Source organism: Peromyscus leucopus, chromosome 16_21, assembly GCF_004664715.2.
Source record: "Peromyscus leucopus breed LL Stock chromosome 16_21, UCI_PerLeu_2.1, whole genome shotgun sequence".
Taxonomy (NCBI): Eukaryota; Metazoa; Chordata; class Mammalia; order Rodentia; family Cricetidae; genus Peromyscus; species Peromyscus leucopus.
In genome coordinates, this window is record NC_051084.1 from 19,379,214 (window position 1) to 19,405,171 (window position 25,958).

Consider the following 25,958-nt stretch of genomic DNA (forward strand, 5'->3'; position numbering starts at 1 on the left):
CCACCTCTTCTGCACATGTGCAGTTCTCCCAGCTTGTCCTGCTGCAGGCTTCCCTAGGACAAACAGTGCGTTATGGTTCTGTTCCTGGTGGGAGCTTGGGCTGCCTGCTTTGTGCTGGCTTCCCTCGGAAATCAATGTCCTGTGTACGAGAAGGTACTACGTATGTCTCTAAACTGCCTTCAAGTCCTTCCTGAGACAGAGGGAAAGTGAAGACTGCAATGAGCCATCCTCTAGCCAAGTAGTTCCTGCAGCTCAGCTCAAAGGCCCAATGTCAGCCTTTGGTGATCTGGCTTCAGTAGGGCCCCATGCTCCGTTGTTGGCCTTTCCTAATAGGATCTCATGTGAACCCCTTAATTTCTCTGTTCATGGTCAGTGATGAGACAAAGAGCCACAAACTGAATACAGGGGACACAGTCTGCTGGCTCTTCTGTTCTCTTGCCAAAGAAATCTAAAAACAACTTTAAAAGCATCATTTCTTTTCCTTTTTGAATATTTATTTTTATTTATATTGTCTGTATAAATATGTAATTTACAACCTGCTCAGTTTGTATAATGTTACACACTCCTTTATCTCCTAAGCCATCTTGCCACTTTTTAATTGACTATCTTTATAGTCCGTAAAACTATAAATGTCTTTTCATACAATTGATCTTTCAAAACTGAGTGCATCACATCTCTCTTCTGATAGCTGTCATGCAGGCTTGAACTTGGTGGTACTATGGCAGGGTCAGTGTGCTGGTATGTGTAGGCCAGCTAGTGTGTTGTGTGTGACAGCATGTTCTCATTGCTGTATCTCTTGCCCTTTGCTTGTATGGTGGGCACTGGGACCAATGGGAGTTCTGTGGTTTTGAACTCCTGTGGCTACTAAATGTTAGCGCCACCATTCTGTTGGAGTGATTGATGGGATCAGGGCAGGGGTCTGTCGGCAGTGACAGGTCAAAGGGACATTGTCCCAACTACGAGACCTGACTTGTGCTGGGACTAGACTGACATGACAATGACCGCACAGGAAGATGAGGGGCCAACAGGGCAATCAAAGCCTAGGGTGCGGCTCTGGGGACAGTCCAGTCCCCACCCGTGGGGCGACATGAGGGAGCAACAGCCTTTCTGAGTAGTCTGCAGAGGCATAATTTAAATACTGCTGAATAATCTCATTTGGTCAAAAATAGTGAAATAGAGCCCATAAGTTAGAGATATGCCACTTAAGATCTGTGCATGCATACACAACACGCACACACACAAATTCAGTAAAAAGAGCTGCTTTGTGTGTAAAAGACTGAGGCAGGAGGATCTCAAGTTCAAGGCTAGCCTGTAGGCTGCACATATTGAGATCCTGTCTCAAAAAGAGGAGAGGAGGGGCAGTTAGCAGAGTTCGAAATCATAAATTCTAAACTAAGAAAGACATTGTAAAGGCAGTGTGTAGGGGTCCACCTTGGTAAGTGAGGATCATAGCTTGTGTGTGTGTGTGTGTGTGTGTGAGTGTGTGTGTGTGTGTGAGAGAGAGAGAGAGAGAGAGAGAGAGAGAGAGATAAGGCTAAGTGGGAAGGGCTGTGTGTGAGTACCTGCAGATGGCTGAGAGCCAGTATAGTGTGTGATCCCATGGCAGGTGCATCTGCTCTTCCGCACTGCACAGCTCCGCATGTACTCAGGGCCACCTCATTACCACGTGCACTTGAGTTGCACATGTAGCTCAGTGGTTTCCTAGCTAAGAGAGGAAAGATGTTTCTTTAGGTGAACCACACTCGGGAAATTTTTGTTTTCACTGTGAAATGGTATTACTAGCATCTTTAAAACTGTACATGTTCAGTTAAAATAACATTGTGGAAAGTAATATGTCCTATTACCCAGATTAAGTAGCTTATAGCTTATAGCTTATACCTCCATAGTGTTTCTCTATGAGCTCATACCTCTTTTCTTTCCTTGGAAGTGACCATCCTGTAGGTTTGTTTTGTTTGTTTGTTTTATACTTCTTAATGCATTTCTTTTTTTCTTAATGCACTTCTGAATAATCCACTTGTGTAACTTTCTTTTTGAATTTTGTACAAGGACATTTTTATTGCCCCCCTCCCCCCGTTTATTTACTCTTGGGTAGGTGGGCATGCATGTATCACATCATGTTATGTGGAGGTCAGGGGACAACATGTGAAAGTTGGTTCTCTGCCATGTGGGAATCGGGTCTTGAACTCAGGTGGTCAGGCTTGCCAGCAAGTGCCGTTAGCCACCGAGCCATTTTGCCTGCTTAGTGGCCTCTGTTGTGCAGCTCAGGACCAGCATGGTCTGTGAAATGTAGTGCTTCATTTTGTGACGTTATCAAAGTAGGGCCATTGGCGTTTCCCTTTCCTACTTTAATCAGTTAAGTTACTATGATTTTTCCTTTGTGTCTCCCGTCATAAGGGTTCGAAACTTCTCAAGATGTGACAGTGTTAGAGACAGAGTTAGAGCGCTCTGCACGTATCCAACATGATTAGGTCATTCTAGACTCACTACTGAAAGTGCCTGTGCTCTTCCCACACTTTACACCCTACTTGTCTGTTCAGCCCTACTTGTCCTGCTGGTTTTGTGGCTATGAAATGATGTCATGTGCCTTAATTTGTATTTCCTTATTTGCTAATAAGATGAGCATCTCTTCAGATGTTTATGGTAAGTTTGTGTTTTCCATATGTGAAATACCTGCTTGTATCTTTTGGTATTTTTTCTATTTTTGAAAAGTTTTTTTTCCTTCTTACACACTTTTGTGGATTTTTTTTTTTTTTTTTTTTGAGACAGGATTTCTCAGTGTGTAGTCCTGGCTGCTCTAGTACTTGCTCTGTAGACCAGGCTGGCCTTGAACTCACAGAGATCTACCTGCCTCTGCCTCCCAAGTGCTAGGATTAAAGGCATGTACCACCACCACCACCAGGTACTTTTGTGGATTATTTTAGATTTATGATTGTTTTGTTTTGAGCCAGGATCTGGTTTTGTTGCCCATACTGGCTTTGAATCCATAATCCTCTATGTTCCTCTGTCTCCAAGTGCTGAGATTACAGGCATGTGATACCATGCTGGACTTTTTGGGGAAGTGGGCACAGTGCTGAGGCTCATCTTGCCTGATGGACCTTCCCCTATTTTATATAGACATTCTCCCTCCATATGGGAGGGCATGAGATTTGGGGACTGTTTGCCAGGCAGCCAAGGTCTGAGTTCTCATGAATGCTGGCTTCTGACCTCTCCCATCTCCCTCCCCTTGGGAGCCTCTGGAGTCTTGGGGCTCCATCCCTAGTCATGGTGCTCTGCCCCTCTGGTTTGTGCTAGGACTATCCCAGAAGGCCCTGATGGTTGTGATTGAATTGACTTTGACGCATGGTTTCTTTGTGGGATGGAGGCACCAAGACTTTGGAATGCTGTTTGTAGTAATGTCCCTTTCTGAGTTTGTAGAATTCTTGCCCATCTTTTACTAGCTAGATTTGTGCTTAGAAATGTGGACTAGAGGTTTAGGTGTTCTGTTTCTTTGTTTGAAATAGGATCTTACTTTGTAGTCTAGCCTAACCGGGAATCTGACCCTCCTATCTCTGCCCCTAACATTACTGACATTACCTGAGCATGTAGGCATACCAGGCTTTTTACTTGTGTGCTTGGGATTTGAACTCAGGTCCTTGTAGTGTGCAAACAAGCACCTTTACTTACTGAGCCATCTCCTCAACCCCTCAGTTTGATTTTTTAAGTTGCCACATAACTCTTTATAGAAAGTATCAAACTTATTTCAGCATCCAGTTTTATTTTTTATATTAAGACTATTTGACAATTTCTATAACTTAAACTCATTACCAGAGGTGCTGAAAACATTAATAAATGATTAAATACTGAATTGAGTAAAGTTACTGGACCATGCGTGTAGAAGAGCCACGTTCAGTAGTGTAGTGTCTGTTTACTATTGAAGAAACTCTGTACTTCTGCCATTTTACCCAGTTCTCACAGTTACCACTATACCATAAAGTTGTCCAAGTGTAAACAAAGGTTATCAGTTACGAAGTATAACTATAAATTTGAAATTGTAATTTTCACTTTGACCCTGTATGAGTAAAAAGTACAGGACACTATGACATACCAGTTAAAAATAGATGGGATAAAAACAGAGCAGTATTTATGTCATCAGAAATAATCTGATAAGACATTTTAACTATTTAGAAGTTGTAGTGAGCATCAAAAAGAATTAAAAAACAAACAAACAAACAAAAACAAAACCTGAATCCAAGATATTAACAGTACTTGGCACCAGGCAGTGGTGGCACACCTTTAATCCCAACACTCATGAGACAGAGGCAGGAGGACCTATGAGTTCGAAGCCAGCCTGGTCTACAGAGTGAGTTCCAGGACAGCCAGAGCTACACAGAAACCAAATTTAAGAAAACAAAAACGAAAAGCAACACTTGGCATTTTCACTGCCAGCTATAAATCACATTCTCCTTGGCAACTCCTTTAAGAAACCGTCAGTGTTGAAGTACAAAGACCAGAAATCATTCTATCCGGTGGGTGCTGTTCTACAGGTCGAGATAATGAGAAGCCTTCATGAAATTAGGCTTAAACATGCGGAGTGTGTTGATAATTGCCATTGGTCTCAAAGGCTCAAATTGGAGAGACATACTCATCTACTGTTTCTCTTTTAAGCCAAAGTAAACTTTTCACTTCAAAAGGTAATTCTTTTACATTCCTAATATTCTGTATCCAGAAATAAACCCCATCTTAAACCACCATTTGAATAGGATTTGTAATCTAAAGACTTTTTTTCCACGTGATCTTTTCACTTGAGTAAATAAAGCTCCAGAATGGCAAATTACTGTTAGTTTAAAATAATTTTTACTTCAGGTTGAGGTACAAACATGCTTGGGACTAGTGACATTTTAATTTTTTTTTCAGATTTTAGAGTATTTATACAATATCTTCAGGATGGGATCCAAGTCTAAACACAGAGTTCCTTTATATTTCTCATAGCTTGAAGGTAATCTTCTATAATATTTTTAGTGCACTTATATTCTGACTGTAACCCCCTCACAGGTCAGGTGTAGCATTTCCCGCTTCAGCATCATGTCTGAACACAGATATCTGAGTTTGCAGCACTTTGGGCTTTGAATTTTCACATTAGGGGTGCTCTACCTGGGTGATAAATGCTAACTTATAATACCTGTCAGTAGGCACGAACAAACTGCCATTTCCAACCCTAGAAGTTGCTCACTCCTGAGTCAGAACATGCTGCTTTCATGTGGTTAGATTTAATTTTCTTAATAATATTATCATGATTTCCCTCTCCCTGCAGAGCCTGTTCATTCCTTCAATCCTTTTCAGTTGTTTAGCTCTTGCATTTTTTTTGGACAGAATCATATCACATAGTCCAGACTGTCCCAGAACTCCCACAACCCCCTCAGTGCTTGGCCTTTCTTTTTAAAATCCAGTTTTTCTAAGATATTTGCTTGTACTTCTTTTCTTGACTAATGTTGCTAGAAGGCTCTTAGCCCCCATAACCCAAATGTGAGTGAACAGAATGAGATTAGTAGGTAGACAAAGCTCCGTGAGTATGTCAGCCATTAGTCATGGGTATAGCCACCTCCAGGGTGACTTTTAGGGTCAAACATGGATTGCCAGGTGTCTGTTGCACACCTGAAGTTGGAGAGCCACAGTTCTGCCTTAAACTGTCCAGCACATAGTTTCATGTGCTGGTAGCATTTGGTGTGTGCTGTTCATTTTCTGTCCTTTGATCGTTGTTTTCTATCTTGAAACTTAACTTTCCTGTTTTTTAATTTCAGCTAGCTGTATATTAGCCTGACTCGGCCAGTGGTTTTGTGGAGTCTGGATATTTTGTGGTCTCTGCACTGACACTGCTTACAGTCAGCTTCTGTGTCGTGAGCTGATACAGAATTACACTCCTTACTCCTCTGCTCTCTGTCCTTCCTTTCTTTTGTGTTTGTGTGTGTGTGTGTGTGTGTGTGTGTGTGTGTGTGTGTGTGTGTGTGTGTATGTGTGTGTCTCAAATGTTCTCTTCTATCACTCTCTACCTGTTCTTTCGAGGCAGGATATTTGCTTGAACCTGGGACTCATGTTTTCTGAGCTAGACTGGAAGCCACCAAGTCCCTGTGATCCTGTTGCCTGACTCTCTCGGAGCTGGGTTGTTACATGATTGCCCAAATGCTCTTAACTGCTGAGCCATCCTCTCCAGCATAGCTGTGTAATTTTTGTTCTTTCCGGGCTGTTTACTTCTTGCGGGCCATTGGCCCAGCTGTGACCTGCTGTAGCTCTTCTTGTGTCGTGCGTAGGTATGCTCCCAGCTTGGTGCTGTGCAGTGCGCAGCTTCTCTACCGGGAGGCCCCTTGTCTTTGGCTCCTTGTCTCTTCCTCACCTGGAGTGTGTCAGCTGATCTCTGCCCTGACACAGATGTGGATGTGCATTGGGGGTGGAGAGATGCTTCCATTTGACCAGAGGGCATATCAGCTATGTTCTGCCTGGTGTCTCCACAGGCATGGATGACAGTTGTGGTCTTCTTTATACTTTTCTCTTTCATTTGAGGGTACCTGTGTTCATGTCAGCAGACCCGTAGTTGGTAGTTTTCCTGTGTCCCGGCCTGCTGGCGGTTGGGACAAATCTCTCCCACTTGCATCCCCCAAGTAAACACACAGAAGCTTATATTAATTAAAACTGCTTGGCTATTAGCTCAGGCCTACCACTGACTAGCTCTTAAACTCAGCCCATTTCTGTTAATCTGTATGTTGCCACGTGTTCCGTGGCTTTACCTGTGTGCCATTACATGCTGCTCCCTGGATAGCAGGGTGGCATCCCCTGACTCACAGAAAAACCTTCAGTCAGCTACACAGAACCGTGGACTCTTAGAAAGTCTCTGTCACTCACAGCTGGCCCAGGCCAAAGACCCTTGAATTAATTAAGGGTGCTCTGGCTGGTATCTTTCCCATGGAAGCTAAGCTACGTCAGATTCCTGGGATCTGGCTCCTGCTTAAGACAACATGGGAAGCCCATGTAGCCAGCAGCACTGAACTGCTGAGATCCTGAGCCTCTGTTTTGTTTGTTTGTTTTTGGTTTGGTTTTATTTTTTTGAGACAGCATCTCTTCACATAGCCCTAGCTCTCATAGAACTCATTATGTAGACCGGCTGGCCCCAGATTCAGAGATACTTCTGCCTCTGCCTCTTGAGCTCTGGGATCAAAGGTGTGAGCCACCACCCCTAGCTCGCCTCTGTTTTTTGAATTATTATTTGTGAGATGAATTCTATGAATCTGCCCATTCATTTCTCTAGCATCAGGAACAAGTCGAAGTTCTTTACATACACTTCTTTGCTAAGTAATAAATGATGAAGGAAAAACCAATCCTTTCGCCTTCACTCAGCCTCGCGGTCCTCATTCGTCATTGTTTGTTAAATGTCATATAAAAACTGTGATGGCACTTTCTGCAGTTACTTGTTTTAACTGAGCCTTAGCACTTTTCTCCACAGCTGAAAGGCCAGGTCTTCTCGCTGAGTCGGGAGATAGAAGAGTGCCGAGCTGAGCTGGAGAGGCTGCAGCAGAGGAGGGAGCGGGAGAACCAGGAGGGCGCCACTCTCATCTGCATGCTCAGGGCTGATGCAGACCTGGCTCGGAGCGAAGGGTCGGTGCTTCGCTGTCTGTCACGTTGCTGCTTAGCTGGCCACATCGCCGCCGTCTCCCAGCCCGCTGTGCTTGCTGTGGGGTTTCTGAACAGACTGACATCTGGGGTTTAGAGAGAGAGACACCAGCCATGTCGTTCTTGAGTCTTAAAGACTTAACATTAACTACCTGGATACCTGACACTTTGCCAGCTCTTCACATTTTACCAAACAGTAGGGAAATCCATTATTTTACTGAGGTCCTGTTTTGCTCCCTGTAACCAATCCCCTCCTCCCCTCAAGAAAAAGGTAGTTTCCTTGTGTAAGCCTTTCCTGTGTTAGCTTAGTGTCAAGGTCAGAGAATGGTGACCTTTGAGACATTGTCTTAGGACTTTGGACCCTACTTGACATTTGTAGATGGGTGGTTAGCATTTGTGAAGGGTCTGGAGGATTCCCAGGGCCAAGAACAGCTCCGATAACCATTGTTTTCCATCTTAGGAAAGTACTCCGAGATGCTCTGAGGAGACTGCTTGATTTGTTTGGAGAAACACTGAAGGCAGCTGTCACCCTCAAGAGCCGGATCAGTGAGCGCGCAGGGCTCCTCCTGGACCATGCAGATGCTGCAGAGACAAGTGATGCCCGGTTAGCAGGTACATGCCCAAGATGGGTCTCCTGTTCGGGACGTGTGTGCTGGGGAGGGGTCCTAGCATGTCCCCAGGAGCTGCGTTCGCTGTCAGTTTTCATGCTCTGGGAGGGCAAGGGTCAGGCCTAGGTAAAATTATTTGGTTCTCAGGGTTGGTTGCTATTTTGCTAAGGAATTGAGTCATCCGCTACCTCTCCCTAAATTCTTCAAGTGGATGATGAGCTCGCTGAGGGAAGATGTGGGTATCTCTTTGTTTGTCTTGCAGCTGCAGCCCTTGGCGATATGTGGTCTGACGAGGGTCTACTAGAGGTAGACAGAACTTTGCCTGAAGGGGCAGAGACATCTTCAGTGTCTGAAATTAGCAGTCATGTATGTGAAAGCTTTTTTATGAGCCCCGAGAATACACTGGAATGTGAGCAGCCGATCAGGAAAGTCTACCAGAGCCTCAGCACGGCTGTGGATGGCCTCCTGGAGATGGCCCTGGACTCCTCCAAACAGGTGAGGCCCAAGCCCATACCAGATCCCAGCAGAGAGGTGGGTAGACAGGTGACACCCCGACTGAGCCGGCCAGATAGTTGTTACCACTGTCACTGTGGTGTTTCTGATTCTCCCTCCAACCTGCAGGCTCCGAAGAGAATCTTCATCTTTCGTGTAGATCTGAATCCATGGCTGCTCCCGCTACCCTTTCTAACACTGAGGTGTTTAGAGGCAGAGACCCCTGACCTCTTCCGGGTGCTGTTTGCTTTCCCTTGTTGACTGTGCTGTTTGTTACTGCTGAGAGTGAGCTCATCCATGCTTCTGGATGTATCAGTGAGAATGACAGCTAGAATCCTTGTTTATATAGTTGAGTTAAAACAGATCTCTCCTGGGGGTGTGGTTCAGTTGGTAAAGGCCAGGTTGATCCTCAGCACTGTATGAACTGGGCGTGGTGGTGCATGCCTGTAATCCTAGCATGGAGGGGGTGGGGCCAGGGATTAGGAGTTCAAAGTCATCTTCTGTTTAAGAGAGTTTGAGGCCAACCTAGGCTATATGAGATCCTGTCTCAAAAGCAGCACAGGGCCAGGCGGGGCAGCACATACTTCTAACCTAAGCACTTAGGGGGCCAGCCTGGGCTAACATCAGGTTCCAGGCCAGTCAGGGCTGTAGTGAAACCCTGTCTGTTAAAAAAAAAAAAAAGAAAGAAAGAAAAGAAAAAAGAAGCTTGCAAATCTACTTTTTAGGCTTTACTGACTACTAATGTTTTATATTTGGAGATTATCACTAAGAAATGGACTTTTAAGAAAATTTCTTAGAATGTTTTTAGGTAATTGGAAAAGATATTAACTAGAAACATGAGCTGGGCAGTGGCACATGCCTTTAATCCTAGCACTTGGGTGACAGAAGCAGGCAGATCTCTGTGAATTTGAGGCCATCCTGGTCTACAAAGTGAATTTTAGGACAGCCAGAGCTGTTACACAGAGAAACCCTATCTTGAAACCCCCCCCAAATAAATAAATAAATAGATAGATAGATAAATAAATATGCAGATATGGAAAACATGAATGAGATTCTTTTTCTGAATTTAGCAGTTAACAAAATAAGTATTTTTGTGTGAAATGTTGCTGTAGAGGGAATGTTTCCTCCCAGGTGTTGAAAACTAGAGTTTCCAGTTCTTGCTTCTTCCTCACCCACCAAATCTTAGGTTCTTTACTGGGACCTGCTATCCTTTCTCAAGAACCAACATGTCTGGAATCTAACTATAATCAGGTGCTTTGGATGGCCTCTGTGTGCATCTGTAAGGAAGCCACCCATTCTGAAAGCATCTAACGGCCCAGAGGACCACACTTTGCAGTGGGAGTATCCTAGCAAGCACCACAGGGCTGCTAAGGACCTAGTGTTTCATTAAGTCTTGTTTGTTGCATCTCTGAGTTCAAGGACAGCCAGAGCTACAGAGAGACCCTGTCTCTAAAAACAAAATAAAAACCAAAAAAGTCTTGCCTTGTGGAGCATGTGTCTTTGGGGAAGGATTATTTAGGAGATCTTAAAGGATCTATCACTCCTTGTCATGGGAACAGAGCCTTGTGGGAGGTACAGGAGCTCTCTGAAGCTGATGCAAGGTCGGTAGCTGAAGGCCATGGGTGGGGTTGTAGTCAAACAGGCTTCTCTTGCAGAACCAAGAGAGTTTGACCTTGGCTGCAGGAAGGGGCAGAACCAGGAGGAAGCAGCCTGTTGGAGGGATGGGAGGATAGACACATTACATATGGCTTCTGGACCATTTTCAAGGAAGAAGCAAAGGACCTTAGAGGCCAGTGGACATCTTGAGCCCCAAGAAAGGCGCTATTAGTGAGGAGCTAAGGGAGACCTGGGCCTGGACGCTCTGTTTTCTGCTGGGGGCAGTGGTGTGTAGGTGTTTTGTGTTTAGAGGCCCATTTAGTCCTGTGGATGGCCTGGAAGTTCCAGCTGAGACACAAATGCTGGGAGGGGATGGTAAAGGCAGCTGACAAGGAGCTGTTAACCAGGTAGAGACTGTTGCCATGGCAATGTCACTCAGCACTGGCTCTGCTGGTGATGACCCTGCGGTCTTGGTGTACTAGTATTCTACTGATATTAACTTAAGCCCCCCCCCCAACTCTGTTCCTCTCTCCTCCTCTTCATACCCTCTGGATTTTTGAATTGTAGTTATGACGTTCAAACGTATTTCAACAGCTAGAGGAAGCCCGCCAGCTCCACTGTTGTGTTGAGAAGGAGTTCCGTCACAGGAATGAGGAGATAGCCCAGGCTGTGCAGAAGCAGCAGGAGCTGTTGGAACGCCTGAGGCAGGAGAGTGCGGCCAAGGATGGGCTGGCACTGGAGTTGCACACCGCGGAGGGTGAGTGGCACCCTGTGTGACTAGAGTGAGGCATCCTGGGAGTAGATATGTCTGTCCTGCGGGAAGCACGGGAGCAGGGTCTTGAACAGCAGATTGTCTGAACAGACCTTGCCAGGGCGAGCGAGCGAGCGAGGTACCAGCTTGGTCCCTCCGTCAAAGTTTTATTTGGTAAGTATCATTGGCTCGGGGAACCTGTGTTGGTGATAAGTCTGTTTGTGGGCTTAGAGGGCCCTGGAATGCCTGCTGTCACTTGGCCCCGGGCTTTTCTGTTCTGTGGATCAGTGTCTTTCAGCCATCAGATGGTCCCTGCTCTGCCTATGACCATCCTGTCACAGAGCGTTTGGTGTCTGCACAGATGAATGGGCTCGCTGGTGTGCAGTTCTCTTCAGGGCTCTGGCCTTGTCTGAAGAACCAGCCCCCTTCACTGAGGGTTATTAACCCTGTGCCTCCTCACCAGGAGTGACCTGCTCTGATCTTCTAGTGCTCAGGCCACATCAACATTTTGTACAGGTCCCGGCAGTCTCTCATCTGTCCCCATAGGTTGGCATATCTCTGCACTTGGCCTGTCTTTTAGGTCTTCTGGAAGGATTCAAGGTAGAGAAAGCAGAGCTGCAGGAGGCACTGGGCAAAAAGGAGGAGTCAGAACAGCAGCTGATCCTGGAGCTCGAGAACCTGCGGAAGCAGCTGCAGCAAGCAGCCCAGGAGCTGGTTACTCTGAGGGAAGAAAATTCTGCCTTGTGGAACCAGAAGGAAACTTTCACTAATGAAGCAAAAGAAAGAGAAGCTGGTGAGAAGTGGTGATGGTGGATGTTTGAGTGGGATGGGGTGCAGCAGCTGATGGAAGGCTGAGCAGGATGGGGTGCAGCGGCTGATGGAAGGCTCAGGGGGGTGGGGTGGGGGATGGGGTGCAGCGGCTGATGGAAGGCTGAGGGGGGTGGGGTGGGGGATGGGGTGCAGCGGCTGATGGAAGGCTGAGGGGGGTGGGGTGGGGGATGGGGTGCAGTAGCTGATCCCAGTGTCCATGTAAACTTGGAATATGAAAAGCTAGGAGGCATGTCTATGGGATTCCATGGTTGTGTGGGATGTTTTATGGGAAGGACAGGCCACAGGAGGGACAACTGGTAGGATGCAACATCCAGTTGCTCTGCAGTGGTCCAGAGGGAGATGGTCTTAAAGGCTGACATTGCTGATGAGCTAGTTGTGCCTCCGGGGAAGGAAATACCCTTAGGGCAGCAGGTTAACTATCAAGCTCTAGAAAACGAACTGTCCTAAAATCGTACTGAAGTAAAGTGTCTGGTATCAGTTCTGTGCGCTAGCTGGCCTGCAGCCATTATAGTGGAGTTGCCGAGATAAACAGCTTCAGGGAGGAGTTTCTTTTGCTCACGGTCTTGGAGGTTTCAGACATGACTACTTGGCTTTAGGCCTGCAGAGAGGCAGCGTGCATGTCATGGTAGAAATGAATAACAGGAAAGCTACTCATCTCACTGCCGTCAGGGAGGAAAGGGAGAGCTCTCGTGTTTATAACAAAGCTCTTACCCCAGTCTATGAGGCTGTGACTGTAGCAAAGGATTCATCCACTGGTGATGTCAGAACCTCATGACACAGCCCCTCCCAGAGGCCCCAGTTCAGAACACAGCTTTATTTGGGACCATGCCTTTTAACATGGGAGCTTTTGAGGAAACATCCGAGATTTTCAAACCATAATATACTTTCCAATCAGATCTTCACTTTCTGGAGGCACAGGGTCTTACCGTGCTGTGGCTAGTCCTTCAGCCACCCTCCTGCCTCAGTGTCCTGAGTGCTGGGATTATAGCATGCCACTATGTCCATCCAATGGATTAAACAGGAAACATACTCTGCTGCATTAGCAGGTTATTTTTGACTTGTCAGCAACATTTCCACTTCTGTGTGTGCCTTGCCCTCTATATTTTCTTTTCCTGTATGTTTTCTTCCATACCTTTATTTTCATTCTGTGGGACATAGCGGGCAAGCGTGACCGTTGGGCCCATCCTCCTTTTTGATACTTGCGGTCATAAGCATCACTCTGTCCTCTCCACAGGTTTTCGCTAACTCCTCTGGTGCTGCCCTCTGTCCCCATTGTGTGTATAAGATGAATTCTCTGCTCTCAGCCCATTCAGTTAAATGTCTTACTTTCTTTAGAGAGAGCTCCTTTTCTATTCTGGAACAGTTTTCAAGGGCTGGCCCCTTCTTGTGCATGCTCTGTGCCTGAATCCTGTCCCTGGACACCTTGATGTCGTAGATAGAGTCTCAGAGACCATGAACTATTTATCCTCAGCCTACTGATGTAGCCCACATGCCTATCCTGAGCCGCTTTGGCAATCTTTGGGGGCTGTCACTGCCCTTCCCCTCATTTTTGTCTCCAGCAATCACCACAGTGTGTCCTGATGTTCTGGGCAGCACTGTGGCCGGGTAGTGCCTGTGGGTTCCAGGCAGGGACCCAGGATGAGGCTGGGCCAGTACAAGAGCATGTCTTTGGCCTTCTGGTCCCAGGAAACCTCTTCTCCATTGGCTCTGTCACTGCAAGTCTCTGGTCATCTGGGCTGGGATTCCATTGCGATTGTTTACACAGCCTTAGTTTTCACTCGTCTCTTTACCCTTCCACCCTGGGGCTGTTGTTCTGAGTTGTTCATATCCAGTTGGCCTCTCTTGCCCTGAGCCAACATTGCATCTGTGGCTTCCTTGGCCTCAGGCTTCCTGGGATGACCTCAAGCCACCTGGGGTCCTGCAAATATGGAACAACTTCCCAGGAACCTTGAGAATTCCATTCTGCCTCACTTTTCTTGGGTATTCCTTCATTTCTTTAGGTGTATGTTGTGGCTACTTTGGGAATAGTGTCATCTTTACTGTCTGTTTTCCTCTAAAATGAACTCCTGAACCCCCTGGGTACTAGGCTCTATGTCCACTTGAGGGCAGTCACTAGTGTCACGGATGTGCAGGGCCTCAATGCTGCCTGGAGTGCTGCTGGCTTTTGCTTGGTCCGGGTTCTAGGTCTGGGTTCTTGGTCTGGGTTCTTTCCTTCCCTGTGATGGTTTGTTTCCTGTTGTAGGCACTCCCATCTCTGCAACACACAAGGACACAGGTTTGTAAAGAGTGTGAGCTCTGCATGATCTACTGTCTGCTTGCATCAGATTTTTCCAATTACTTACTAAGAGGAAAAAAGAGCTTTTGTGACAGATTGCTGAATGATATTATAGTCTTAATAATCATTCATTAAAAATGGCAGCATTGTCCCATTTTGATGTTCCATTGATATTTACTCTTTTCTCTATTGCAGAATGACTTCTGCAATTTTAAGTCCTGTTTGTGCTGTTTTGCAAGAACTGATGCTTTGTGACCATTAGGGCGTTTGTTGGGTCAGGTCCCTGGGCAGGGGTCCTGGCAGGTGACCTGGGAGGATCTGGGCCTGCTTGTGGCTTTATGCCTTGTTTGACTTCCCATCAGGTCCCCATCTCCACCGCTCCACAGCCATGTGCCCCACCCCCAGTGAAGTGATGGAAGGTGGTGTCATCAGACTTTAAAGGGGCCTGTGTATTTCTTCACGATGAGGCAGTGCTAGCTGGCCAAGCTTAGACCCCCTTCCTTAATTCAAGTTTGTAAACGGCATTGTTATAACTGCATGTTTAAGGACAGTGTACTGTAACTGCTACCTGCTACCTTCCCAGCATGGAAATTTGTTGAGAATGTTACATTCATGGTGCTAGTTTATCAGAAAAGAGCGACAGTTTTGAGTGCTGGTGAAATGAAAGTAAGACTTTATGAAAGTCATGTTTCTGCACTCAGGATTTGTCACTAGCTCTGTGACAAATTCTCCAGAGCCACTGTTTCCCCTCCCCACTAGTCTGTCAGTAGGGTGGAGGCTTTACCTCATGCTGAATTCATGTTGGAGAATGCAAATACAGACTGATTTTCAGAATATTAAGATATACCACTGATTTACCAGGACACATACTTTTTTTTTTTTTTAAACAGGGGTGGTTGAGACAGGGGTCTGTCTATGTAGCCCTGGCTGTCCTGCAACTCATTCTGTAGCCTAGGCTGGCCTCGAACTCACAGAGATCCACCTGCCTCTGTCTCCCAAGTGCTGGGATTAAAGGTGTGCGCCACCACCCCTGACTTCAGGACACACTCATGTTACGCTTCTAAATTTTAGCCAGTTTTCACTTAAAAGATGTGATTTTTGTTTTCAGAAGCAATTTGTATTTTCAGAGACTGTCTTACAGAGTTGTGGGTATGTTAGGATGTGGGCTTACAGTCTGACAGGAGACAGGCTGGCTCAGTTCCTTTGTCACAGCTCTGCAGGGGGAAAGGTTTTGGAGATGGGTGATGCTTGGCTTTTTCCATGGGGGCCATGCCTGAATCTCACTCTCAGGACAGCCGGATGTGGGGACTGCTCTTTCCTAAGTTGTCTCTGCCATTCCCCTTCCGGTTCCTATGAGCAGTCTGCCAAGGTCGGGTGCTGACAGTCACCATTCCTGTTTCATGAGCCCTGCTTGGCACAGTCCACGCTCTGAGGTAGGACTCCATGTCTGTTTTCTTGGCACCCTTAGCTCTGCGGAAGGAAGTGGAATCTCTAACTAGAGACCAGTGGGAGGCCAGGAAGCAGTCTGAGAAGGACCGTGCCACCCTGCTCTCTCAGATGCGAGTCTTGGAGTCTGAGTTGGAGGACCAGCTTGTGCAGCAGCGGGGCTGTGCCCAGCTGACGGAAGAAGTGGCCACCCTGAAGCAGCAGCTAGCTGCGCTAGACAAGCATTTGCGTAGCCAGCGTCAGTTCATGGATGTAAGAATTTTATTTGGTTTACATCACTAAAACTTACGCGAGCACGGGTAGCTTCTATGCTGTCCTGCTGCAGGCTGGTGTATAATACTCCTCTGAATGGCCTTGGTGCCTTGACCACGGTGGGTGCTTGCATCTTGCCTGCATTTTGTGAAGGTGATTCTGAGTGAGTATTCTGGCATCTTCTTCCCTTGGTCTTGGGAGAAATTTCTGGCAGTCCAGCTGTATTCTCGCGTCCTCGGAGGTGTCTATAATCTGTTTTTCTACAGAGAACAAAGCTGTCTGTGCTTAACTGTGGCTTCCTACCCACCAGCTTCAAAATGCCATGATTTTGTCAGAGATTTCCTTTGCAATTTATCATTAGCTGTCTTCTCTTAGCTCCATTTTGAAAAACTTACCATGGCGAAGGGGATGTTATGGGGTCAGCAGACACATCCGATGTGTGTGTGGTTGGAGCCTCAGTCCTTGGCTTTGTCACGTTTCCCCAAAGTACGGTTCTCACATGTGGCTTCTTGTTCCAGGAGCAGGCTGCTGAACGTGAGCACGAGCGTGAAGAGTTCCAGCAGGAGATCCAGAGGCTGGAGGGGCAGCTCCGCCAGGCAGCCCGGCCACGGCCTCCTGGGCCCCATGACAGCCAGGTAGGTCAGCCTGTGGTGTCCGGGCGGTGTCTGTGGGTGGCCGATAACTGCAACATTTTAAAGTGTTGTTTTCCTTTCCATTTTGCCTTCCGTGGATGTGGAAACAGCAGTGTGCACAGCTAGATGAGGAGGTAGGATGACCGCATCTCCTTTGCTTTGGTCCCGCTGTCCCCTGATGGCTTGCGGCTTCCAGCACAGCTTCCCCTCACCCTGCATGGCGCTCTGGGCCTCTGTGCACCGCCCTCCCTGTTGCTTACCCTTTGTGCTTTCACTTGGGGCTGTGGAGGTCTGCAACCCCGAGACTGAGGGAGCTGCAGCTGATTTACTTATGCTCGTTTAAAAAGGAAACCTATTGTAAGGCAAGAGTGGCTTCCCATGATGTTGGGAGGAGTAAGACCTAGATCTCTGTTGAGCTAGAGTCCTGCTTCCCAGCCTTGTATTGAGTGAGATACATGCAGTGAGACCGTACAGCCTTCGGTACCGCATGCCTCCTGATACCTTCCCATAGTATTGTATGTTAACTATAAAACACGAACTGCAGTAGAAGGTCCAAAAAAGAAGCTGGCATAAAAGCCGGGCGGTGGTGGCGCACGCCTTTAATCCCAGCACTCGGGAGGCAGAGCCAGGCGGATCTCTGTGAGTTCGAGGCCAGCCTGGGCAACCAAGTAAGCTCCAGGAAAGGCGCAAAGCTATGCAGAGAAACCCTGTCTCAAAAAACCAAAAAAAAAAAAAAAAAAAGAAAAGAAAAAAAAAAAAGGCTGGCATAATACATAGTTCTCTTTAGGAATGAGGTTTATTAGATTGAGCAGGCTTCAAAGCCATGATTGGGTCGCCAAGTGGGGTAGAGAGCATTAGACAGAAATATATGGAGATACTATATGGAGACTAAGCATGATGGAACCTCAGACAGGAGGAGAAGCTTTCCTTTAAAGCATGGAGAGGACCTTCAGTAGGAGTGAGAATGAAGGGCTGGAAAAATGATTCAGCAGTCAAGCACTGGCTGCTTCTCCAGAGGACACAGGTCCTATTCCCAGCATCCATAAGATGGCTCACAACTAACCGTTCTTACAGCTCCAAGGATCTGATGCCCTCTTCTGGCCTCTGGGCACTGTGTGCATGTGGTACACAGACATACATAGGCAGGCAAAACATCCATAAAATAAATAAATTTAAAATTCCCTTTTCTTCTTTTTTTTTTTTGTTTTTGTGAACCATAGCCCTGGCTGTCCTGGAACTTACTATGTAGACTAGACTTGTTTCAAACTCACAGAGATCCCTCTGCCTCTGCCTCCTGAGATTAAAAGCATGAGCCACCACTGCCTGGCTTTTCTTTCTTTCTATTTTTTTTTTAACTTTTTCTTTTTTTTAAATTGATTTTTATCTTTATGTGCATTGGTGTTTTGCCTGCATGTGTGTCTTTGTGAGGGCACTGGATTTCCTGAAACTGGAGTTGCGAACAGTTGTGAGCTCTCATGTGGGTGCTGGGAATTGAGTCTGGGTCCTTTGGAAAAGCAGTCAGTGCTCTTAACTGATGAGCTATCTCTCCCTCTCTCCCCCCTTTTTTGGAGAGTGAAATTAGGAGTTGGAAAGATGCCTCAGTGGTTAAGAGCACTTGTACATGATGGCTCTTATTCTGTAACTCCAGTTCCAGAGGGCCAACACCCTATTCTGACACTGGCACACCTGTGGTGTACTTACATGCACATGGACAAAACATGCATATATACATTTTTAAAAATCTGAAAAACTTAAAAAAAAGGGGCTGGAGAGATGGTTCAGAGGTTAAGAACACTGGCTGTTCTTCCAGAGGTCCTGAGTTCAATTCCCAGCAACCACATGGTGGCTCACAACCATCTGTAATGAGATCTGGCTCCCTCTTCTGGCCTGCAGGGACACATGTAAGCAGAACACTGTATACATAATAAATAAATATTAAAAAAAAAAAAAAAAAAAAGAGATCAAGAATAAGCAGGTGGGGAACCTTCCTGAGAGGGATGAGGTGGGCAGAAGAGCCTCTTAGGCTGAACAGCTTCGCTGAAGAGTCTCTAGAGCCTCTTGAACAAAGGAAACAATTGGTTCTTCACAGCTTTGTAGGGGTGGCACAAATTTTACATCACATGATGCAGTTCGACGTGGTACATAGGACAAAAAGCATAGAAGAACCAGATTTTATAACTGGAGAGCTGCCAGGTTATAGCACTGACTACTTTCTGACCTCCAGAGAGAGCTGTAGGGAGGAGGAGAGAACCTGATGCAGGCTATGGAATGAAGCTAGAAGGTTCATAGCATTATGTAACTGAAATTGTGGGTCACCTCTGAAGACTGGTTCTTCACTCTTCTCTTAGTTCCTTTCAAGTTGTTGCACCTTTTTTATTTTAACTGCTACAGCAGTATTCCATTTTTTTTTTTTTAAATACAGGGTTTGTTTGTTTTTTTTAAATATTTAATTATTTTATGTAAATGGTATTCTATCTGCATATACACCTGCATCCCAGAAGAGGGCACCAGATCTCATTACAGATGGTTGTGAGCTACCATGTAGTTGCTGGTAATTGAACTCAGGACCTCTGGAAGACCTGCCAATGCTCTTAACTGCTGAGCCATCTCTCCAGCCCCTGCAGTATTCCGTTCTTTTCTGTCAAAATAAGTTCTGTTTTACTGATGTCTTTGGGGTTATAGTCTGTTCAGTGTGGGTGTCTTTTTTGTCCTCCTTAAACAACTGTGGATCTGCCTGCAGGTTGCACAGCACACTGAGATTTGAAACAACAGAGCACTCCTTAGTTGGTTTGTTATAGACGGTTTTATTTGGTAAAAAAAAGTCTTTTTAACTGTATGTTATGTTCCTCCTACATTTGTTTTTGTGTTTAGGTGGAATTGTTACAAGAAAAATTGAGAGAAAAATTAGATGGATTTAATGAATTGGTCATAAAGAAAGATTTTGCAGATCAACAATTGCTAATCCAAGAGCAAGAAATTAAACGTCTTGAGGAGACAAATATCAACATACAAAGACAAATGGCCCAGCTCCAGGAAGAACTGGAAAAACAGAAAAAAAACATGGAAGAATTAAAAGTAAAGTTCTGTGCGTCCTAGTTGGGGCAACACTGAGCTGGCTGTGGAGGACTGGGGGTGGGTCATGCAGCTGTGGGGTCAGGTCGTAGGGAAGAGAAGGGTAGGGTCTTTTGGGCATGTGGCATGAGACTCAAGATGGGACTTGTATTTTGGGGACCCCCTAGTAGGCCTAGACAAATGCCCCTGGTGGCTTCAGGGCCATAGGCAAGCTTTGTCAAGATAGAGTTGTCTCATTGTCTAGAATCAGTTGTGTCTTCTTTTAAGCCTCTAGTTCAGGACTTTAATTTAGTAGTTTTCATTTTTTTTTCCTGTCATCAGAAGTTAAAAAGCTGCTTGAAAAGTGAGACTCAACGAGAAATATTACTCAGCAGTCAGTAGCTTGAGTGAGACACGAATCCTAATTGAAGGGTGGCAGTGGAGTTCTCAGCGGTTTGTCTGGTCTTCAAAAGCACTGGTGGGAGCTTGAACTCCCAGGGACACTGGCACCTGCCTGTCACCTCTCCTTGTTTCCTTGGTTCTTCTATTTAACCTGTTCCCACAGGATCCTGCCCTGCTCCCTCACTTCCTGCAGCTCACTTCAGGGCTGTTGCAGCCTGGTCTTTGACTTGACATTCACTGGGCTTATTAGCTCTTAAGGGATAGAAAATTCCCATTGTTCTTCCCATACTAGACTACTTTCTTGACATTGTATGCCAGATTCTTTATTCCCTAATATTTTTTTTTTGTGTGTGTGTTATTTTAAACCCATGTTTATTTTGTGTTTTCTGAAAAGAAAATGAAGTGAGTCAGAATTAAATGATTCAGAGCTTGGATTTGAGAACACTATATTCACATTGCGCATTTTAGAATTGGTACAAAGGGTTCTGACAAAAGCTATCACCTAATTCCTTCCAAGGCAATCAGTCTCTAACTGATCTGCTGGGCTGCTCGGTAGAAACGGGAAAATGACAAAGTAATCAGCTACCACAAAAATGAATCCATGACATTGTGCTTTGGAAACTCACAATGAAACAAGCATAAATACAGAGACAAAGACTAACTGCAATAGTTTCCTAGGTTTGAAAACAATTGAGAAGAAAATGAACTCATTGAATAAACTAATGTAAATACACAGTAATTTTCACATGGATTACAGATGCATTAATAGTATATATTGGAATGTGGAATAGGGAATAGCATTTTAAACAAATTTAATATTTTTTCTACAAAATCCAGCTTAAATAGTTCCTAATCTCATATAAACTTTAAGACATGCAAATACTACCAACACATATCACCTCATCTAAGAATGAGGCATCTTATTTTATGTTTTGTATGTATTTCAAGTTTTGTTAAATTTTAATCATTATAAGTCCTTCACCATAGAAATAATAATAAAATTCCACAAAAAAATATAGTATCTATGATGGTACCAAATATGCAGATGAAATGTATTCCTTGGAAGATATGCATGCATGCTATACTTTCTGTATTTTTTTATCCTATGTCATTGTTCAAATTTTATTACATATATCTTGAAAATGTCACTGATCTGATACATATGGATCAATGAACAGTCAAAAACATGACCTTTGAAAGAAAAAGAAATATTATTCCCTAATATTTTGTGAGCATTTATACTACAGTAAATTTCTCTCAAACTCTTCTTTTAAAAAATATTACTGCGGTGTTTTATGTGTATGGGTGTTTTGCCTACATGTACGTCTGTACACCACATACATGTAGTGTTCTCGAGGGCCAGAAGAGAGCCAATGCTTGGATCCCCTGGAACCGGAATTATAGACAGTTGTGAGCTGCCATATGGATGGTGGGAATCAAACCCGCTGAGCCATCTCTTACCCCTTGGAAACTTGCATGCATTAGTGGTCAGCATTTGGATATGTTGTCCAGCATGTCCTATTTTTGTCACTTTCCTAGCATTTTTAAGATTGGTACTAGCCCGGCGGACACTTAGCACTCTGTTCGGTGATTACTAGGAACCTCTCACAGTAGAGTCAGAGGCACTCCTCTGGCTTTCCTCACCTGGTGGATCTAGCACGAGCTTGGGGAGGTTCTGTCCAGCAAACGTGGTCTGGAGATCACTGAGTGCAGGGATGTGCAGACGGACCCACTTCTGCAGGATTTCGCAGTATGGCTTAGATCTTTATGACAATTGATTCTTTAGGTCCCTGATTCCTTAATTGTTTCCTAAAATAAATATCCATTCTCTTCGCACCCCCAATAGGATAAAGAGGTACTAAAGCAAGAGCATGCGAGTGACTTACTGCTACCACCTGTATCACAGTGTAGGCTGGATGAAGCCGGGTGTCCTATACTTCCTCAGGGCGGCTCTTCTAGGGATCCTGAAAGCCCAGCAGGGGTAACAGAGAGGACACTCCTGCAGCATGAGAATGAGGTAAGTAGCATGAGCTGTATAGGACTGCCCAACTGCATTCCCATGTCCCATCATGGACCTGAGCACTCCTGCATAAAGGTTGGCCATCCAAAAGCAGGTAGCAGCATTGTGACCAAAGTATATGCTTTGTAACCTCATGAAATTTATGTCATTAGACGATAATAATACCTTTTCTTTGAGATCTTCCAAAATTACTTTAATAATTATTGAATCAGTTACACTATTAGATAATTTCCAACACTTCTTCACTTAGATGAAAGGGTTTGGACTTGAAAGAACAGCTAGAAAAGATCAAAGATGACTCAATAGCTGGTGTGGTGGCATGCCTTTAATCCCAGCACCCAGGAGGCAGGCAGATCTTTTGAGTTCAAGGCCACCCTGGTCTATAGAGTGAGTTCTAGGCCAGCTAGGGCTACCCAGAGAAACCCTGTGTTGGAAAACAACAACAACACCCCACAGATGGCTTAGTGAGACTGAAGAAATACTCCATCTGAACTTAAACATATACAGATATACAGAACAGAACGGTGTTGCTGAACACAGCCTCCAAGGACTGACGAGGACAAGGTGGGCTTAAAGGTAAACTGAGAGGGATCTACCTGGAGACATAATGTGTGTTGGTTGTGTAAGTGCTGAGGCCACCGCACAGAACCTCCAAGCCTTCCCTCCAAAGTAGAAGAGGGAACCCGTGTAGCAGAGAGCTAAAGGGCTCTGCTCTGAGTGCTGGTTGGAACGGCTTTCTTAGGTTCTGAGTGGAGAGCCAGTGGCCTGCCCCAGCTCCCCTTATGTTTTCATAAGGTGTGCACAAGTCTTGATGTTCTGCATTTAGGGGAAGGCTCGTCCATCCCTGGGGTAATTATTAGGAGAGAGAAAGCATCACTTGGGCCTTATAGGCACACCCTTTCCACTGATGAGTGAAAAAACCAGAAATCCTGTCGTCTTCCTCATTTACATTGGAGAAAAACCAACTTTGCTGCAGAAGCAGAAGAGCTGCTCTCTGGCAGAAACCGCATGGAGAGGAAGCATAACTAGCAGTGGGAGAGCTCTGATCATGCTATTTGTCTTCTAATTCCAGGGCGCGGGTATCACAGTGAACTGTAACAGAGAGGCACTGACGGGGTTGTGCTGCTTGCTGTAAATGGGCTGTGTAGGGACAGTGGTGGGTAGTGTTTACATGACTGTGAGTGAATATTACAGAATCACCGGTAGGTGGTGTTTGTACCACCTTCATTGTATCAGTGGCTAGTATTTGTGCCAATGTGAATCATTCTGTGAAGACACTGGTAAGTAGGTTTGTGCCCAGGCCTCACAAAGATGTGGAACATGTGTCAATTGGTTCACAATTGCCTGTAACTTGATCAGATCGAGTGGATCTAATAGCACCTTCATGCAGGTATTCACTCACATGCGGTGTATACACATACACATGAATAAAATAATAAATCTTCCCCATTTTCTTCTGAAAGTGTTTAATGTGATGTGATTTCTTCTTTGTCTTAATAATAAAGGCCATTGAAGGTCATTTAATTTGTGCAGTTTAGATTTTTTTTTTAAAGCCCTGGCTGGCCTTGAATTCAAGAGATCTGCTTGCCTTTGTCTAATAAATGCTGGGATTAGAGAGATATACTACCATCCTTAGCTAATTTGGGGGAGATTTTTGATAATTTAATATCTTTAGTTGAAATACAGGTTGGATTTCTGCTTTATCTTGTGATAGTTTTGGTATGTTGTATTTTTAAAGAAATATATTTTGTTGAAGTTGTCAAACTTGTTGGCATAAGTGACTCTATAATCTTTGATTAGTAACTCTATTAGCTGATCCTTTATTACTACATATCTGTAAATCTGCGTTAATAACTCTTGTTTCAGTCTCTTTTAATGTATAAAAAGAGAACATTGTAATTTTCCTTACTTTTGGACTTTCTGCATAGGAGTTGGTACTCATGAGTTCTTCTGCACTAAGAGTACTGCTCAGGCATGGAAGAGACTCCCAGCTTGCACACACATTTCCATAGTTCCAACATGGTTTTAGTAGTTGGTCAGTTCCAAATGTGATTGTCACCAGGTTTTTGTGTGTAAGAGAGTTTCAGAAATGGTATCTTTTCAATATTTCTTTGAGTCGATACAATCATGTCATTTTTCTCCGTTAGCCTGTTAACATAGTGGACTGCATGGTGACATTTTCAAGCATGGAATCAGGCTCACATCCCAAGAGTATACTCATCTGCTTATGGTGCATGCCTCTATGTGCAGACATTTTCTGAAGTTATCCATCTGTCTCCACCAGGGATATTAGCCTTCTTTTGACCTCTTTGATTGAATTTTTTCCTCCTTTTCTATTTTCTGGAAAAGATAGTCCATGATTGGTGGTATTAATCCTTAAATGTGAAGTGGAATTTTTGTTTATGTTTTGTTTTGTTGTTATTTGTTTTTGAGACAAGATCTTTCTGTGTAGTCCTGGCTATGCTGGAGCCCACTATTGAGACCAGGCTGGCCTTGAACTCAAAGAGCTTTACTCACCTCTGCCTAGGATTAAAAGATGTGCATCATCACGCCCAGCTGTGAAGTAGAATTTTTCAGTGAAGCTGCTTTTCTTTCCATTTCCTTACTAGTTATAGAACAAGTAAAATTAATTTCCTATTGAGAAATTAGAGCCATTCTTCCTTGAGGGTTTTTTTTTTTGTCTGCCCTATTTTCTCTTTGCCTAGTGTTCTAATTACAAATACACTGTATATTTTTCATGATGTGGATAATTTAAGCCATGCATATGGTTTTGCTTTTTTTTTGGGGGGGTGGGACATGCTCAGAATCATCCTTAAAAATCTTTTATTGGTCTATGTCTATGTGCAGTACACAGAAAAGGCAAGCAGGATAGAGCTTTATGTGCATGAGAGGGTGTCTTAGTTACTTTTCTATTGCTGTGATAAGGCATCATGACTAAAGCGACTTTTAGAAGAAAGCATTTATTTGGGGTTCACAGTATCAGCGCGTCAGAGTCCATGACCATTATGGCAGGAGCGTGGCGGCAGGCAGGCAGGCATGGTGCTAGAGCAGTAGCTGAGAGCTTTCGCTTTGATGCACAAGCAGCGGGCAGAGAGAGCCAGCTGGGAATGGCATGGACTTGTAAGCTCCAAGCCTGCCCCCAGTGACATCCTTCCTCCAACAAGGTCATACCTCCTGATCCTTCCCAAACAATTCTACAAATTGGCACCAGACATTGAAACGTGAGTCTGTGGGGGCCATTCTTATTCAGACCACCACAGAGGGTCTTTTCTTTTGCAGGATTTGCTTGCTAACTGTATAGTATGACATTCATGTTGCACACTGTATGCGGTGTACAACTGGCCCCATCCAAACCAAAACCAAAAATCGGTAGGCTTTTTTTGGTGGGGGAGTGGGTTGGGGAAGGAATGGTGGAGGAGCCATTGTTTTTTGCTTGGTTGGTTTTGGGTTTTTTTGTTTTTGGGGTTTTTTTTAGACCTCACTATGTCAACCATGCTGTCCTCTGCCTCCCAAGTCCTAGAATTAGAGGTGTACACTGCTATTCCCATTGGCTTTTCTTTGTTTCATTTGTTTTATAGGCCTGGTTTGTATTTGTGTTTGAACTATGAAGGAGAGCTAGTGAGGCCATATATTGTTATTGGATCCTTGACATTTTGGAAGCAAAATATGAGACATTGTTTGAAAATTGTTAGAACACAAATTGGTTAGGATTTTTGTGGTTTTGGTCATTGCATGTTATGGTATCTTCAGAGAATCGAGTTGAGCCATTCACTGTTTTTGAGGGTTTAAGAAGCTATTTCATATCTAAGTTCTTTTAAAGTTATTGGGGATAAGTTGACCAGCACAGTGGGAGTGCTCTCTTTCGTGCCATACAGTCAGCAGTGTTAGAGCTGGCTGCTGTGTACTCAGTGCTCACTCGGGCCGGGGAGGGAGGGGGTGCTTCATTCAGCTCATCACTGCAAAA

The 25,958-nt window shown here is 44.8% G+C and overlaps 1 protein-coding gene across 10 annotated transcripts in view; it reads left to right on the forward strand.

Moving 5' to 3' along the window:
• Positions 1 to 25,958, forward strand: part of Pcnt (pericentrin) — a 107,257-nt gene that overhangs the window by 37,879 nt on the left and 43,420 nt on the right. For 5 of the 10 annotated variants that reach the window (XM_028874273.2, XM_028874268.2, XM_037199869.1 and 2 more), the window contains 11 exons: positions 7,472 to 7,623; positions 8,099 to 8,250; positions 8,509 to 8,741; positions 10,929 to 11,091; positions 11,666 to 11,878; positions 14,159 to 14,191; positions 15,660 to 15,889; positions 16,408 to 16,524; positions 16,632 to 16,655; positions 19,393 to 19,596; positions 21,821 to 21,991. In XM_028874273.2, the coding sequence (XP_028730106.1) occupies positions 7,472 to 7,623; positions 8,099 to 8,250; positions 8,509 to 8,741; positions 10,929 to 11,091; positions 11,666 to 11,878; positions 14,159 to 14,191; positions 15,660 to 15,889; positions 16,408 to 16,524; positions 16,632 to 16,655; positions 19,393 to 19,596; positions 21,821 to 21,991 (1,692 nt within the window). The remainder of the gene's footprint in view (positions 1 to 7,471; positions 7,624 to 8,098; positions 8,251 to 8,508; positions 8,742 to 10,928; positions 11,092 to 11,665; positions 11,879 to 14,158; positions 14,192 to 15,659; positions 15,890 to 16,407; positions 16,525 to 16,631; positions 16,656 to 19,392; positions 19,597 to 21,820; positions 21,992 to 25,958) is intronic. The other 5 variants (XM_028874272.2, XM_028874274.2, XM_028874276.2 and 2 more) reach the window with 3 other exon arrangements.